Raw genomic sequence first — 18,654 nt, 5'->3', positions numbered from 1 at the left:
CATTCAGAAGCTAAAATATTATAAATACAGGCAAGTCCTAAAAGCCAAATGACATTCTAGATGTTTGTATTAAAGACCACAGAAAATTCAACTTCGTTAAGTCAAAATGAGGAAAACTGATGCTTGTGGGTCCAATAATCTGCCACTTCATTGTGCAACTTTTCTTGGTATGTAAAAAGAACTGAAGACAAAGTTCCCACAAATTTTTTCAGTCTGTCATGACTACTTTTTAAACCAAAAATTCATTAGTCATCTATTCTTGGTTTGTGTCTGCATCAAAATCAATAATAAAGAGAAAGTAGTATCTCTGCAATTTCCTGGAGAGCCTTTCACACTCAAGAAAAGTGAGCACAGGGGTGAGTGAGCTCTCACTGAAAACTAATTATTTGCATGTGTATACATTCATTTATTTACTAAAGAGCAGAAGGAGAAACAAAAATTATTACCACTTGGAAATAAACTTGTCACAGTTATTTTCTTAAGAAAGTGCAATCTGGAACCATGATCCACATTATAACAAAAAAGGCACTGATGGGACAGTTCATCCAGGTGAGGCATGACCTGCTCCTGGAATTCACTAATCTGTACAAGAAAGGCCAGCACAAGGTCATGGAAAGGGAATAAATAAAGCTGATTTTTTTTCATTCCTTGTCTATAGGGTCTAACCAGCGTTGCTGCACTCAGTCACCTTCATTCTGTGATTTTGGCCAAAGCCTTGGCAGTGACAAGGGACTTCAAGCATAAGTTTGAATCATGCAAACACATGGGCTCTCCGCTTCACAGCTGTGTGTCGTACTCAGAAGGCTCATCTGCATCATCAGCTTCTTTGGTGCTTGTTTCCATTTCTATTCCAAAGGCTGGACTGGCAGTTTCCAACGTGTAGTCACTTCTTCTCAAATCTGTGGCAAGAAAACAAATTCAATAATGCAGCCAAGTAAGTGTTTGAAAAGCACAAACATCTCTTGCAGTGTTCAACCCAATACCTGATGGCAGTTTGTTTGATGTTTCCAGGAGGAAGAAAATCTGGAGCAAGGCAAATAAGAACCAGGAGGTTAAGAGCCCTGAGGAGCTCAGTAGTGTGAGCCCATGTGAATGAACCTTCCCTGACTGTATTCCTTCAGCTGATTTTCCCCTCTATTATAATCTGCAGCTGCCACAGACAAAAATAATCAAACCAATAACACTGCAGTTTCTGTTTCAGAATCAAACAGCAATTATTACTCCGTGTTGGCAATGAAAGGAAGGAGCTTTCTCTACAGAAAAAAGTCAGTGGCTGAAAAGTTATCCAGAAAACAATCTATTTTGGCTTTCAGTCTTTAAAATCTGCCACACATCAAACAGAAGCACATTCTACCAAATATAAGGTGAACAGCAGCCAACTCAACTAAGCATAAGTAGGGGCTGCAGCAGGGCCAGAAAAAAAACTCCAGTGGTGTTTTCCCCAGCTAATGCATTGCAAATTTTCTATCGTTACCCTTTCTTATTCTAAAAGTTATTGCAGATGTTATCTGTAGTGATAACCCTGGAAAAATGGGCTCCCATTTAGCAAAAAAAGGGAAACCATTCAATGAGAAGAAGCTTTCATGCTGAATGCCAGCACCAGGTTGATGAGCTCCCACTCTCACACGGATGTTAGGCAAAAGAGCAGTATTCTCATATCTCCCTTTGTACATGAGGACTGTGCCTACCAGAGTCTTTCACCTCAATAGAATTTCAGGTCTTGTCTTTACAGCACACCAAGGCCTTCACTTTGTTGCACTTACAAAGTTATACATAGATTAAAAATTAATCTTTACTTTGCATACCGGGAAGTTTCAGCTTTCTGCAGCAAGAATTACAACGATGCTTTGCAATGAAGTTTCTTATTGCATCTTCTCCAAGATTTGCTGGTCCAAATACCATCTTTCCAGACCTAAAAGAAATATTCTTTAAAAATTAATCAATCTAAAATGAAGCAATTACAGGGGAGGGAGATGGTGCCATTTTTCATGTTTTTGAGTCAGCTAGTCCTTTTTATCAAGACAATCAAAGGTTCATACACAGGTTTCTTAGATATGAGACAAGAAAACTGTCAGTTCCAGTAAAATATTAGCCTACATATATCCCACACTACTTTCCTTTCTCTCTAAAGGCAGACAGGACAGCCTCATCAGTCCCTAATAAACTGCTTAAAGGAAATGTGGGCACACTGACATTTGCCATAATCTGTGATTCTGCTGCAGCCACCATTCTTCACCAAGCTAGCAATTTGGTACCAGTGCTGATGGTGGGCATGTAAGAACAAAACAGAGCTAACAAGGACTTTTTTTTCTCTTCAATTAAAACCAAAAGGGCAAAGTCTAGCAGAACCCTAGTCACAAAACAAATGCAGCATAGAAAAATGAAAAAAAAAAAAAAAAATTAACCCCAAAACCCACAGTATGCTGCTGACAAGCAAGGTTTTAAAATTTATTGTCTCCATCCTCTGCTCATTTCCAAGTGTCTGTTCTCTGACCAATTCATCAATGCTACTAGGGGATCCATTTGTGCAAGTGTATTGTGTATTCTGAAAGAAAGTGCCACAATTAGAAATCACCTATATCCACACAAGTATTAGAAGTACCACATAATTACAACAGATTCTTAAGGTAGTCTGAAAGCTCAGTGCTCATTAATTTTAGTATAGCTGCACCTTTACTCTCAAGAATTTGACAGTCTAGACACTACAGAACACAGCGCACAAGAAACACTTCCAAAGAATTTTTTTAAATGTTAGTATTTTATTTTAATGATATGCAGAGTGGAAAAAACACATTTTGAAATATGAAATCAATTACAACTCTGAGAAGCTATAGAAAAATATTTTAATTCTCTCAAATCTATCTGTAATTCACACTAACAAAACTATATTCTCTCTAAGGAAGGCAGAGTTCAAACATGAAGCTCTTCCCTTTCACACAAGACAATAGCAATGATTAGCCAAAACTACTATATAAAATTTGATATCTTTCTTATTTCTTGCAGACCCTGGAGATTATGTCTCCTGGATCCTGTGAAGGATTCATCTCATCATCTTTTAATGAAAATAAATTAATCAAACAAGGGAAGAAGTGAATTATCAATCAAAGGCCACATATGCAATATAAATAATATGAGGCAATATAGCCATTTCTATCCTTTGCTGGAATCTGATGAAATGCCATAGAATTAGAATGTACCTAAGTATTTGCTTGAGCAGGTATAGGAAATTAGGAAGACTTTGCTAGCTTCAGGGCCTCACAGCCACTCTTACACTTCCTCTTATCTAACCATTACTCTGTGCAAGGTGGAGCAAGTAAGACAGAATGATATTTTCTCATGCTGTTTTGAGATAAAAAGATATCCTCTCTGTAATATATATGAAGTAACCTTTCCTCTCTACCCAGTACTGGCAATGGTTCAAGAGGAATACTGCATTTAAATTTGAAAAACTCTTTCAAGGAATCTGGGGATAAATTTGAAATTATTATCAGCCTAAAAACCATAACATGTAAAGACTGGGGAGTAGTTTAACATGAAAAAAAAAGATTGAAGGAGAAGATTATTGAACTTTTTTTCTCTGTGTTGTCAGTAGGCAGTACCAGAAAGAAACATTTCAACGAAAAGAAATTTTAAAAATTAAAATAGAAAAGGAAAAATCTTTCAAGAGGCAATAATATCAAACTATTGGAAACAGATGCTCTGTGAATGTATCAGTTCTTTTCAGTCTGAAACTCAAAACACTCTTTTACTCAACTCTGAATCTGGACCTGATATCCCTGAAAACTTTGCCCACATTAACTTTGTTGTGGCCTTGCCAAGTAGTACATGTTACAAAAAGCACCCAGAGCATTGCTTTTGAGGCAATTCTTCTCAATGTTTGGGCAGGACAGGAGTCTGCAAGGACTGTGTTAAAACCCTGCTGCTGTGCCTCAATTACACCTGTTTTAAAGGAAATCTTCCTGTGAATGTCATACCTGTACCATTTCATCACTTCATACATTCTGTGCAGTGCACGTGGCCAGACCTCACACTGACTGGCATCAGCCCAGGATCTGTCTGAGATGTCACAGCATAAGGCATACTTTCCAAACAGATCTATTATATTTGTCTTGATCTGGATATGAAACCAAGACACAAAGCACTATCACAGACATGGAGGTCACATTCTGCCATTGCAAAGTCCTTTCCAAAACACAGTGTGAGATGCATGAAATAAAAGACTTACATGACACATGACAGGATAATGACATGAGCCAATAAATTGATGGAGTTAAAAAAGCAAAACATAAATAATTTAACTGTAAGTAAAGCCAAAATTTCAATCAGCCCCATCAGTCAGGTGCCATCTATTTTATCCTAGGTTTCCAAGAGAACATGAGCTCAAAGTATCTTTTGGTTTTGATCTTATCTAAGTATCTTACCTACAAAAGAAAATTTAAAACATATCTTGCCTCTGTCAGAAATGTTTCTCCTGTGAGCAAATGAAGGTTAGAGCAAAGACAGTGCTTTTACATTGCAATTCTTATTATTCTTTTAGAAAATGTTTCTTAGAATTGGGTATCTGCTTAGAGAAAACAAAACAGTTTCACTGCCTTATTCCTTTAGAACTCTGAATCAAACAATATAGTTTCACTAGCTGCAGTTCTGAAGATTTCCCTGAATATAAAAAAATCAAGCTGGGTTTGATTAATTAATCAACACTTGCTCTCTAACTAGGACCAACTATTTTGCAAATGATAAACAAAAAAAGTTCTGAAAATAAGATCTGTATGACCCAATTTTATTCATCAATTAAACAAAATTATTTAATAGCAAAAATAATAGAGAAGAACACTAATAAAAATAAACTTCATGGTAATGATGCAGACAAATATTATCCTTATTTTAAAGAGGATAAGCTGACTTGCCTTGTGAGCTTCAGCCAGTGCCTCTCTGTTGTTTACAGCAATAACTGTTACTGTTTATGTGACTGCTGATATTAAAAATCTTCTTGAATAGTAGAAAATCAGAATTTCATGTATCTGTAGTAATACCTTAAAAGTATTTGCTGAAATCTAGAGAACAGCAACACAACTGATTTCTCTGCATCTCTAACTTGAGCTGTTTCTGTCATGAGCCCATGGCCTACTTAGGGCAAAGACTTTGTTATTGAGAAGTGCTCAGCATATCTTTGCTCTCATATCTTTTGTGTTTCCAAAATAAATATTATATGTACAATACACCTGCAGTCATAATTAAGCATTAAGGCAGTCATTTACTACTTATCTTTTTGAAATATTAATTACGGTCCCAGAACTAAGAACTTGCTTACAAAATTTACTTGGGTTTCGACATTGTAGGCAAGTCATCTGATATTTCTGTAGTTAATTGCCATGTTATTACATTAGACTATGTACATTTGCATCTTCCTACCTTCTGAACATGAGAATCAAATGGCATGAGCTGAGCAAGGGGCAGTCAAGATGAAGACCAGATAAGGGAAGGGCAGGGATGTCAGGGCAGACCTGGGGAGGTGTGTGGGGTTAGGAAGAGTAGGAGAGCTGTAGGAGAGCAGCCATCAACACCGGTGCTTCTGCTCTTACTACAGGAGATACCATTGAGGAGCAAGGTCACAGAAGGGTAGAACAGCCATGGTTCTGATTCTGAGATTTGATTCACAAGGGCAGACTGCTATTTCTGTGTGTCTAGTCTGTCCAGTTTTTGTAAGTTTCCACCCATGATCTACCATCTTCATATCATGACTCTGAAGTCATGCTGCATGCTAAAATGCAGCACAAACTTAGTGGAGAGGTTAAAGAGGCAGGGGCCATTTCTTCATCCTCTTAAGCTATTGTGGCCCCATATACTGCATGAAAAAGTCGGGGGAAGTGGGACTGCCACATCCATATCCTTTGTACAAGTGTGAAGAGACTGCTCCCAGCACAGCAATGTAGACTCTCCCACCTTTCATACCCCTCTTGCCACATGTTGCAAGCTGGGGCACTTCAGAGTCCTCCCAAGCCCAGGAGAAGATGTAGTCTCTCCATTGGCATCATACTGTCATTTAACCCAAACACCATGTGGAAAAAAAGCATTAAAACCTCCCCCACAAAGTACAGAAAACCATCCTAAGTATACAGACTGTAGGCAGAAGGTCTGAAAGGAATGATAATTTCAACAGAAAGAAACCTACTTTTTGTCTTCAGGCTTAATCACAGATGGATCTGTAAGGTTTTCCCCAACACCTACAACAAATAAACATTGTGTGTGTTACAAAGGAAGGTAGTCGTGATTTCATAATCTGGCCCTTAACAAAAGATGTAATTAACCGCTTTCTTGGTACATCATAAAATGTCATAGTTAAAGTGGTCATGAGCTAGTATGAAAATGCTATGAGTATAAAAATTCGTAAAGTATATGGCAACATAGTTCTCATTACAGTTCTGACTTCAGCTGCTTTGAGGTTAATTTATATGTAGACAGAAATTGTATGCAAATGTAATAAATATTATATTGAAGCTCAACTAACTAAAATGTGACCAATCAAAATATTGTTATTTTACTTGGAGTAAGGGTACTAATCAGATATGGATCTTACCAATATCAACAGACCTACTTTCAGACAGACATTCTCTTCAAGGTAACAAACACAAGAAGCCACAGCTATGCTTCTACGTGCAATACTTGTAAATTTTTGCAAATATTTGGATTGTTTACCCCTGTCTGTGTTTGGGTGAACAAGGAAGCATACTGAAGGTATAATTACATTATGATACCTGAATGCTGATACCTATGTTGCAGTACTGTTGAAGTACACTACGTTTATGAAAACCATCTTTTTTTATATCCGACAAAATTGCTGTGTTTTCACAGTAATGAAAAATCTATGGTCATATGACCACGTGATATGCTATTATTTTTATTTCAACATGGTAAATTTATGTTCTGCAACAAAAACAAAGATTCTGGATGCAGCATAATGTGACTGAAATACCCCTAGACTGCAATGTAAGACATTTCAATTTATGAATATTAGGCAAAATATGTATACATATATATATATATATATATATATACACACATACTTATGTGGATGTGAGGATGACCCTGGTATTGAAAAGCAAATTGTCATCTAGATTCATCCTAGTAGAACTCCAAGGAGAGCAGCCATTGCACTTTTCATCAGTTCCAGATCAGAGAATTAAACACAAAGCCAAAACTAGAGCTGATCTCACTTTGTTTAAGATGAAAACTGAGATTTACATAAATGTTTATATTCTTCATTTTTGAGCCAACACAGTTGCTCTGGAACTATGAGAGTTATGTAATAAACCTGAGAAAATTTCATACAAATTCTGATAAGCTATGGCAAAGACACAGTTATTATTTCTGCTTTTTTTTTTTTTTTTTTTTTTTTTAAATGTACAGCTAAAGCAAATCAAGGCAAGGATGGAATTATAGGCTTATTTTGCGTAATAAGTATGTCTCTTTGTAACTTACAGCTTCTGGATGCTGTAAAATATAAATATGTTAAGTCTCTGGCTACCCATAGACTTTCCCCTTGACAGAAAAGAAAAGTGATAGTGTTTATACTATTTGATGGGTGATGTTCATCTGAACATTGTCAACTGTTTTATCTCCTCAAAATATGCCGTCTTCCCACTTACATATGTACAGTAAAACGATCACATGCTCTTTGAAGGAGTCTCTAGGCTTTGTGAATAACGTTCAGGCTTACAGCTTATTTAAATTGCATACAGATTTATTAATATGAACAATAAAAAAATGCAGCTAGTTCATACATTTCTGAAAGATTTACATACACATTAAGTGTGCATATATACATGAGTACATTTGAATCTCTGTATTATTTATATATCTTATGAAAAATAAAAATACCTTAACTGTGAAGTGGCTTTTTTGGAGCTGGATGAAATGTTTCTGCAGTTTATCTAACTGCTCTTTTGGTCTTTCAGCCTGGAGGCATTTGAAGCATATTATTTTCCCATTACACCTACATTAACCTAGATTGTTTCTGTGGATTCTCATTTATTGGCATCACACAACAGATACACAGAGGTTTTTTTTGAGCTTTGCATTTTCTCATCTAAGTGAGAATTTTTCCCATTCCTCAGTACTAAATTCTCTTTTGAGATGATTACTTTCCATCTGGTTTCAAATAGCAATCCTGTGCTAGCAGTCACCTTGCAAATCCAGGACAAGGAGCTCCCCACGGGTGTAGACGTAGGTCCAGTGAGAGAAGGCCAGCATCAGCTCTTCCAGCAAGCTGATGGGGGTAATCTCATCTCCGTTGTTGTTGTTGTACTTCCGAAATTCACCAGTCATGTACCTCTCGATGGTCAGCCACTGGTTTGCAGAATGGCAGTAGATGAGGAAAACTTCCAGGAACCTGTAGATATAAATACTGTCTGTCAGCAGCTGGCAAGGCGATAAGCGTCCTCACAGCCGGCAGCTGGCAAGATGCAGAGCAAGAATACCAAAAAGAAGGACGTGCCTTTGGCTGGAGCATTTCCAACAACAGTAGGCACCAAACAGTAGAGAGAACAAAGGCTTTCTCGGTCTGACAGCTCCCAAAAAAAAGCACCTCATCAGAAAGTGCACTATATGGACAAAAAACATAATCTGATTTACCCTAGTCCATTGCAAATGAGTTACATCAAATTGTTTTAGTTGATTATATAAAAGGCAATTCTTGCTGAAGTCTATGGAACAGAATGTTTATTTTGCCACTACATGTAGTTATAAAGACATAAAGACAGACTTCAAAGCTGCCTACCTTTCTTCTTAAAATTTCATTATCTATTCTTAGACATTATCATTACCACTGCATTATCATTGCAACCCACAACAGAAAAGGAGGATGAAAAGAGAAACCTCTTTCACCTAGCACTTAAAGACATTGAATTTACCTTGGAGTATAGGGAATAGTATGAGGCTTCACTTGGTTGAAGGTATAGATTAACTTCTGGGCAACCCTTTGCTGTTGAATTTCCTGAAAAAAAGATAATGTTATAAAAACCACTTCATTTTCATGAAGAAAGGTGTCATGAATCTGTCAAAAAACTAAACAAACACACACACACACCTACCCTGATAATCTGTTTTTTACAAATGGGAGCTACATCTTCCTCAAAACCGTTTTTCTTTCCAAAAGATAACATCAAAACATATGCCAACCTTGTTGAAGACATTAACAAGAAAGCAGTCTAACATCAGGCTAGGCCATTCAGTGCTCCTTCACTCACCCTCAGACAGAGATGTAATACTGTGCCATGGTGAAAGATCTTTTGCCAAGTTTGAACCACCTCTGGCAGGAAAGACTTCACAATAAATACTTGTCCCAACTTTAATGCATCACTCTCAGACCAAGTACAAATGACCTTCATGGCCCTCCGCAGACCCCCATCCATCTCCTCCCGTGACAGGACTTGGATCATTGCAGTTGTGCCACACTGGGACCAGGAAGACATGCTTTTATCAAGATTCATAGGTGAACTTTCCTCTAGCTGATAGACTGTCACTTCCTCTCCAGCTTAAATAAAAAGAAGTTTTGTTAGCAAAAGTAAATTGCAGGAACAGGAGAGAATAGCATTTTCATTTTATGTCCTCTTTTATAACATACCTCTTTACACACCTAAGCCACACTTTTTTAAGAAGAGAGCCTTTTTCTCATACCTGTTCATCTGTCTGAAAACTTCCCCAGCCTAAACTTACACCATTTAGCATATTCATTCATCTACTATGATAATAGGTGGTCCAAAGAGCTTGTATTAAACAATGATAAATGGAAGAACTTCTGGATTCTTCCACACAAACAAAGCTCACTGATACTCTAGTCTATAGCAGCCATTTAAAAGAATATATTTTTAAAGGGTCACCATCTTTAGCTTCACTGTATGAACTGCAAATATCCTGTGTGTAGTTCTCTCTCTTTATGCACTTATGTGGAAGGGGAATTTTTAGTAATACTTAAATTAATCATAATCTGTGGAACACTCCCTGTATTTTTCTTTTAACTTTGTGTTTCACGAAGTAAACCCCAAAAAACAGCAAACACTCAAATGAGCCTGCAGGAGCAGAACACCTAAATTCAAATCTTAGTCTAAAAACAGTTAAAATAATAGTTTAAAATAATATTAAAAATAAATCTAGGGAAAAAATCATGACAACAAGACAAACAGTTTGTAATAGATATTTAGTACTAAAGATTAAAGGGATTTAATTTTGTAGTTGATAGAATATTGGCTGTAGTCGAGAGTGCCACCTTTTGCCACAGACAGAGAGCTGAGCTGTTTCAAAAGCATTCACCTGGCCATGATGTGATGAGCCAGTGAAATTAGATTGAAAAGGATGTTTCCAGGAGAACAAGTTAAAGCAAATTATCAGGAAGCTTACAGTTTGGGTATTTAAAACTAATATTTTGATTTCTTTCTAGAAATTCCAATGGTATTTGCAATGATGAAATGTTTAAGATGTTCTGCTACTGCTAGTAACATCTTTTCTGCAAGCAGAACCCAGTGAGTTTTAGCTCAGTTACACTCTGTTTCCCCCTGGAGAGTTGTAGCAACATTCCTCTCTTGCAGCAGAATCAACAACACTTTTCTGTTGCCACCACTTGAAAACTAACAGCAGAGTGGACTCATTTTTTTTAAATCTGACTTTCCTTCCTACAATTCACATTATTTGTAACGTTAATTAATAAGAAACAGGTTTTTGCTGGCAACTGTGATGAGGTAACTAAATTGCCAAATAGCAAGTACTGTCATAAGCAATCACAAACTGGATTCAGACTAGTAGATTTCCTCCCCACTCTAGAGCTTGCCTTTCACCAATTAGCACAAATGCAGATGCTGTTGAATCCAGCAATTTAAGCACATCTCAATTTAAAATAAAGCAACTGGAAAAGTCAGTACCTTATGTAAAAGATAGACACTTGAATAAAGATAGTATAACTAGACACATTTTTTAATCTTACCTTAAATCTTCATTTTATTATCTTTTGACAGTTTAATACCTAGAAAGATATCTCCTAGGAGCTTCAAAGATTAGAATGTTCAATACAGCCATAGCTATATTAATTATCTACAGCAATAAGGTCACAAGAAATCCTATGATGCTGCAAGTATCAGCAATTAGTTGCTGTGAGACAAAATATTCTACCCATTGAGAAGGCAGCACCTAGATATCAAGAGTCTAGAGGCGGAGCTTCTGCTGAAGTAAGCAAATACTACACACTGTTTTCAGAATTCTTCCAAAAAAATTATGGATTATGCTCTATAACTCTTCAGTTACAGCAAAGGTTTTTTTCCTTGACACTAAAGACACTTAAAGTTTTTTGTGCCAGGTAAAAGAATTGTGCTCTTTAAATGACTACCTGATTTTCTTCTTGATGGGATATCCTATACACAGATTTACATGTGTGTCTGTGTGTGTGAAAGAGAAACAGAAACAATTAAGTTATCAAGGTTAAGGGAAAACTGCTGTCTGTCTTCAGCTATCCTAAGGATGGATACATAAAGGATGGAGTTAGACTCATCTCTGAGGCTGACAGTGATCACATGAGTACTAACAATTACAAACTACAACAAGGGAAACCCCAGTATATGCAGGGAAAAGCATTAGATTCATGAGTAGGCCAATCAAACACTGGAAGAGTTTGCCCAGTGAAAACGAGGGGTGTCTCCATTTATAGACCTAATCAAAATTCAATTCTACAGTTCCTCAGCATTCTGATCTGAGTTCTGAGTTCTGAGTGGAAGGAGTTGGACAAGGTGACCTCCTAGAGTTGCTAAAGTACTGCATAACTACAATTCTATCTTGTTTTGTCTCTTTCAGAAAATAAGAATTGTTGAAATAAATCCAAGGAAATTTCTCAAGCACAGTTTTTAAAAGATAATGCATGAAGTATTTATAAAGCAAAACATATAAGCAAGAAGTTGGTACTTACCAAAGAGTTGGACTGGTGTAAATGGTATTGTCTGAGCAAGTCTCATTAAGTTGTTTCTTTCAACAGCTGCAAAGAACACAGATTTCACTGCTAGACTGAATAAACAAGCTGGCTAAATTTCAAAAACACTTGGCTGCACTTTTCTGTAGTGTACAAAGCCAAGGAGGAGGCAGCAGTGTGATCCTATGTCACATCTGATCACAATTTGTTTTACCTAGACACCAACTCCCCTTTGCACACTGTTGTGTTTCAGGAATTGCATTCCCCAGTTTGGTGTTCCCACTGAAACATGTCAAACCACGTACTTCACCCACTCCTCCTCCCCCTGTCCTTCTCCCTCCTGGGGCTGGAGAGCGGGACTGGAGGCACAAAAGGTAAAGATCATGGGTTAAGACAAGAACAGTTTGCTGGGAACAGCAACCAGACAAGGAAATGAACAGTAACAACCAACTGATGACAAGGGGCACAAAAAATGAATAATTCACACAGAAAGCCCCTGACAATAGACAAGACCCCACTACCTCGATCCAGAAGGGACCCCTCCTCCCCAGAAGAGATCCCCTTCTCCCCAAGCCTTGGCAATGACCTGACACAGTAGAGTATGTACAGGTATGGCTGCGTACCCTCTTGAGCAGGAGGGTACTTGCTCCCAATAGCAGAGACTGGTACAAACTGGTATGGCATGGAAAACTTCCTCTTTAGCTTGCTTGATGAAATACTAAGCAAGTTCACAGATGGCACAAAATTGTAAGGAGCTGTTGACTCCCTCAAAGACAAGGAGGTCTTTCCACAGCCAAGGTACAGGCCAGTAGGGAGGAAAAAAAGATGATCTTCATATTACTGGAGTTGGGTAGTCAGCATTCCCTCATACTTGACAGGAGTCACCTCTGAGAGTTTCTGTTCTATTCTCAATCCCCTTGTCAATGCTCACATCCTGGCACAGGCATCCCAGTTGCTTGGTTGCACTACCATATAGTTCCATATCATGGGCTGTGATATCCCAACATCAGAGCTCCCAGGTCAGCAGGGACTCTCCTGACTGGTGCCTGAAAATATTTCACGTACCTTGCAGCTCACCTAAGGGGGTGATTTTCTCTGGTCCTGCTTCCCATTCTGAGGGCCCTGCTTCCTCTTCAGTATGCAAACTGGTCTGGGCTTGAATTTCTTCTGTATAGGAACAACTGGCACCAGCATTGTTCCTGTGGTTCAGCTGCAGTTTGAGCGGCCCCAGTGCCTGTTGCTCTGCTTTCCTCCTCTTCCCCCTGAGGGTGCTGTCTAGTACTGTGAGCAGTATCTGATAAATAGTAACCAGGGCCCATTGCAGAATTTCCCTCCTCTCTCGAACCGCCACAGCATTTTTCCTTTCAAATATTCTGCCACTTTAACAGGTAGTTGTTCAGGGATGAACTTCCAAGCCATTGGAGCAGAATAATCCTTCAAAAGCTGGCCCATTTTCTCCCACATTACAGGCCAATCATGACTATCCACCCTCAGGGTAGATCTCTGAAAGACCTTCCTAAGAGTCCCTATTTGTAATCAGGGTGTAAGACTGCACTGAAGAGACCTAGCAATGTAGATCCAGACAAGAGCATGCTTTCCTTGATATCCAAAGGGAATTCAAAATCCTCCATAGCTGGTGTAACAGGCCCCAAGGAGGAAAAAGGAAAGAAAAGCTGGGGAAAATAATCCTCCTCTGTTCTGCTCACAGGCTGGGTGCAATTATTACAGAAACACAGAATCATAGAATATGCTAAGGAACACATGAAGAAATAGATCCATAAGGGTCATCAACTCCTGGCCCTGTGCCTGAGAGTCACACTGTGTGCCCAAAGTGGTACCCAAAAGCTTTGTGAACTCTATCAGGCTTAGTGCTATGCTTCCCTAAACTGCTTCCCTGGGGAGCCTGTTCCAGTGCCCAAACATTCCTCAGGTGAAAAAAACCTTTTCCTGATATCCAACCCAAAGCAGACTAACTAACCTCTGACTCAGCTTCCACTCTGACTCTGACATGCCATTTCCTGGAATCCTGTCACTGGTCACAAGAGTGAGGAGAGATCAGTACCTGTACCTCTGCTTCCCCTTGAGAGGATGTTGAAGACTGCAGTGAGGTCTCCCCTCAGTCTCCTCCATGCTGAACAGACCAAGTGACCTCAGCTGTTCCTGTCAAGGAGCAGCTTTTACTCCAGACCTCATGGCCCTCTTTTGGATGCTCTGTAATAGCTTTATGTCTGTTTTATGTTGTGGTGCCCAAACTGCACACAGTACTCAAGGCAAGACCACACTAGTGCAGAGCAGAGCAGGACAATCATGTCCTTTGACCAGCTGGAAATGACTGATACAGCCCACGTTAATGGGTTAACCCATGGTTAATGGTGTCCCAAAGGCAGTGACTGAGGTAAGGGTAGAAGACCAACACTAAACACACATCACAAATGACCCTCACTGCCCTCGAGGTTATCATTTTGTAAGCTGATATCACACAGCTCAGCAACAAAGCAATCCTGTTCCCTCTCCCTGCTCTGAAAAGGAGCACCTCAGTGGGCACACAGTGCCTATACTGAAACATACAGCGTTAGGTTACAACATTGTGACATACCTAATACAACAAACACTTGCTTCCCACCCACTCTTACCAGATCTGTTGTTATCTCAGCTCTTCATGTTTCACATGGAACACCAAAGTGGATTGTTGTGGTTTAGGAATGGTGTTCCCCAGGTCAGTGTTCCCACTGAAACATTCCAGATCACACACTGCTTGTTCACTTCCCCTCTCACCCTCCCTTTCCTCCCAGCTGCAGAATGGAGAGGACTGGGGACACAAGAGTTAAAGACCATAGGTTTAGATAAGACCAATTTACTGGAAACAGCAATGAAAAAGGAAAGTGAAAGTAACAGTAGAAGTGTTAATAACAGAGGGCACAAGAGAAGCAAACAATTCACACATGAATATTCACTACACAGAAATCAGCAACAAGTGAACCTCCACTACCCAAACATGGAAGGGACCCCCTTTTCCATCACCAGAAAATCATGTGAATTGGTACAAAATAACCTCCAGATCCCAGCCACATCCCCTCCTGCCTAGAACCAGGATGCCAACCCACCACATCTCACCCTTTCCTTCCAAAGAAAGGGGCTCTCTGGGAAAGCCCTTTGCACCCTGTCTAGAAGGACTTCAGCTGTCTCCCATCCTCCTCCTTTCACAACAGGCTGCTTCTGCATCCTTCTCCTGCCAACTCCAGTGCAGCAACACTCACACTCACACTGCACTGATGAGATGCCTTGACCACAAATGCCCTCTTTGTCTTGTCAGAGTTAGAAGCACCTGGAGATTTAGAAAGGTATGCCAGGAAAATCCAAGCTTCCACTGCACAGATGGAAAGTGGAAGAGTACTGCTTCTTCATTCAGTCTTCTTGCCAAAAAACATCAGTAACATTATTATATCTCACCTAACTTGCAGCTTATTTCTCAGGCAAACACCTTCAAAGCTTCAGAGAGTCAACCAAATATTTATGGATTTGTCTCCACAATGACTGAGTTATTAGGAAGAGAGAAGAGAGCTGTAAAGTAAGGCACTCCTACAATAAGGAGGCAAGCTGGATGTTACAGTCCTAACTGTCTAATTTCCCTATTCAATGGATGAAGACAAAACCATCATCCAAAGCAGAGAGTGAACCAAAGAAGAGAGTCAACCACAGCAGAGCTGTGTTTTTCTGCAGAGTAACAAAAAAGCCATGGTAACAAACCCTGGAGCTTATGGAACTTAAGGATTTTGGACATCGTCTGTCCTTCTTTTAAGATTACTTCTTTGAGCAAAATTTAATAGAAGATAATTGAGTCCAGAAGGGCAGAGCAAAGTACACCCATGACACATCCACCCCGTGAACTGGGGTCCTCATTTGAGAAGATCTGCAGTTCATACTTTAGTTCAAGGTGGTTTACATATACCCAGTTCAACAGGAGTTGGTTACTATTACTGAACAGTGTTAGAGCATGGACTGAGAAACAAGAACTTCTGGTGCTGCACTAAGAGCACACCAGTCATGAAATCAGTGCATAGCAGAAGTAGGATACAAACACAGGAGCAGCTGAAATCTATGCCATCTGTCAGACCCTGCCAGCAGTCACTCTAGAACTTTGAGAAGCCATGTGACATGGACTTGCAGCAGCTGCCAAACTTGGGACAAAGACCGAGTTCTTTTGGGTATGCAGAGGCAGGATTATATTTGCTTGCTCAAATTAACAGCAAGATTAACACAAAAGTGTTAATGGTACAGAATTCTAGTGCAGGATTTTTGGGCCTAGTTGGCTAAATTCTGTCCTAATCTCCCCGAGAAATGGACACCTACATTGAAAACCTCTGAAGACATTTGTCCACTCGTAAGGGAAACCACTTCTGCCTGTGCTAAAAAGTCCAACGTCATCTCAAACAGCATGCCTGACAAACAACAAATCAACAACCGCAACAATACCACCATGCCAGAGAAATTACATCAGTCCAGCTGATTACAAAGCAGGGAGGTATTATCCCCGGTGAAAACTGTGCAGATTTTGAATTTAAGAAGGCTGCTAACAGTTCTGGTTTATTCCAGCCCTGCCTGTAACAGGCCAGGTCCTGTGGGCAATGGTGACATCTACTGGCAATTTCTGCTCTGTTCTCCTCCTGGAAAAGCAGACATCCAGGCCTTGTGGGAAAATCTGTGCACACCCAGCTCAGGGAAAGGCAGGACTGCAGGCAATTAGCATTCAAAGGATTTATTCCCTGCCAGATTTTCAGGAGTTCATGGATATACAAACACAGATTAAGTAGTACAGGACAATTAACTGAAAAAAAGAATTCCAGAAAGTACAAAGGAGGGTTTGGGAGGTGTGAGGGGACTGACAGCTATAAACTAACAAGTGCCTCTTCTGCTCCCTCAGGAATCTGACTTGTATTCATGATTTCCACTGATATTTTGAAAGTGATTGTCTACATTCTGCTCTGGATTTGCCATAAATACCCCGAATGAAGCAATTATCAACAGAAAATAAAATCAATAATTCTTTCACTGAAGTGTTAGACATGAATTAACACAGAACCTTCTTAGCAGTCGGCACTTGTGCAAATCCTCAAAATGAAAATCACAGTGGATGACAAAGGGAAAACTAATGTTTCTTAAATTCCTTAAAATTTCTTAAATTCCTCAGCTGTCATTCTTGTGCCTCCTGCTTACCTGAGTAGTGAAGATGCAAGTCTTGAGATGTTTTCAAGCTGGAGAAGATATCTGAAATGATGTTTAAAGAATCATTGTATTAATTATTATAACAGACACAAGTGCATGATTTTTTAGTTCCTTCCATCCCAGAGTTCGTCACAAAACAGGTTAATCAGAATTGCTGGCTCAGCATTCTAAAGAGGAGAATTACTTAGGGGCTTCAACTACATTATCATATATTGTATATTGGCAGATTTCAGTCATCAGTGTTATATAGCCAGATGACTTATTTATTAAAGCAAATGGTGGGGAAAATGAGATATTAACCTCAAGGACAAGTTAAGCCAGCTAGACCCCTGGGTTTTCAGAAGCACTTTCCTAACCACCATGCTTCATGGACTCCCAAAGACATGAGTTTTCCAACTCCATCCTCAGCCATTAAGCATTCCATTAACTGTACTATTACACCAAAGTTATAGTAATACTGTCCCATTAACACACAGCATCCAAAGTGCTGTTAAAATATAAGCAGACAAACATTTTTGGTAGTTACATATTTAACAGGTTCAAACCAAATTTGGTCCAAAATTTTTTGCTTTATAAAAAAGTATTTTTAATACAACCAAGAATCATTAATTAGATTAAATAATTTTGTTCTCCTGGAAAACCACTCTTCAAAATGGCAGATTTCAGTATATATATACTCTACTACTATTAATTTTCAAAAAATGACATAATCAAAACAATGTTCACCAAAATTTTTGAACTTTACAGTTTTCTTCTTGGTGTATTCTGTTTGCTTTTACTCCCTTACCTAATGAAAAAGATCTTACATGAAAGCATCTGTGGATATTGGGGGAAGGGTCAGCATTTTTCATTCTCTTTAGAAATTCAAAGTCCCTTGTGATTTTTTTTCTTGCTGGACCCAGCATTTTGTATGTTGCAAAAAACAAAACATGAAAAGGAGCCTATTGAGAATGGGAAAACTGGATTACAATCAAAACAATGGTGTGCTCTGGAGAGAAGCCTTACAACCCTGCTTGCAGCAGAATGCTTCAGCACTGCAGTGTTTTGTGCACAGATGGGCTTGCAGAGACCAGCGCTTGAAGGGGAGATAAGACTAGGAGCAACTCATTCCTGCACCTCAGCTAATCTCAAAAAGAGATAGGTGCCTAGCTGCTCAGCCTCTTACAGCTAAGAGTCATGCCAGGAAAACTGGGAGATGGAATAAAACACAGCAAATACCAGTGAAGTTTACTAACACTATGTTTTTGAGGAACAAAGTGATTCCTCACTAAAACCTTGAATTTCTTCACTGGACATTTCATAATAAGTTCAGTCCTCCACAGATTTCAGAATTTAAGGTAAACAACACAAATAGAGATATTACACATTTGCAATTTGAAAAATCAAGCATACATTAAAAATCTTATATCTATCTTCAGACATACTCCTTGGTTTAACCCAGGAGATCACTTGGACTGTCAGGGATCAAAGCAGCAGCATCTTGA

The 18,654-nt window shown here is 39.0% G+C and overlaps 1 protein-coding gene across 1 annotated transcript in view; it reads right to left on the bottom strand.

Moving 5' to 3' along the window:
• Positions 1-777: 777 nt before the first annotated feature.
• TRPM6 (transient receptor potential cation channel subfamily M member 6) overlaps positions 778-18,654 on the bottom strand; it is a 50,858-nt gene continuing 32,981 nt past the window's right edge. Inside the window, exons 18-26 of the mRNA XM_088054617.1 lie at positions 17,162-17,212; positions 16,298-16,386; positions 13,013-13,241; positions 9,336-9,532; positions 8,910-8,992; positions 8,184-8,389; positions 6,173-6,224; positions 1,806-1,912; positions 778-899 (exon numbers count right to left, since the gene is read on the bottom strand). Coding sequence (XP_087910743.1) covers positions 778-899; positions 1,806-1,912; positions 6,173-6,224; positions 8,184-8,389; positions 8,910-8,992; positions 9,336-9,532; positions 13,013-13,241; positions 16,298-16,386; positions 17,162-17,212 — 1,136 coding nt within the window. The remainder of the gene's footprint in view (positions 900-1,805; positions 1,913-6,172; positions 6,225-8,183; positions 8,390-8,909; positions 8,993-9,335; positions 9,533-13,012; positions 13,242-16,297; positions 16,387-17,161; positions 17,213-18,654) is intronic.

The sequence above is a fragment of the Pseudopodoces humilis genome, chromosome 4 (genome assembly GCF_049639895.1).
Source record: "Pseudopodoces humilis isolate 2021_Gansu_Grassland_sample_001 chromosome 4, ASM4963989v1, whole genome shotgun sequence".
Taxonomy (NCBI): Eukaryota; Metazoa; Chordata; class Aves; order Passeriformes; family Paridae; genus Pseudopodoces; species Pseudopodoces humilis.
The sequence above is the reverse complement of the archived record's forward strand: the minus strand, read 5'-3'. Positions and strand labels throughout refer to the sequence as shown.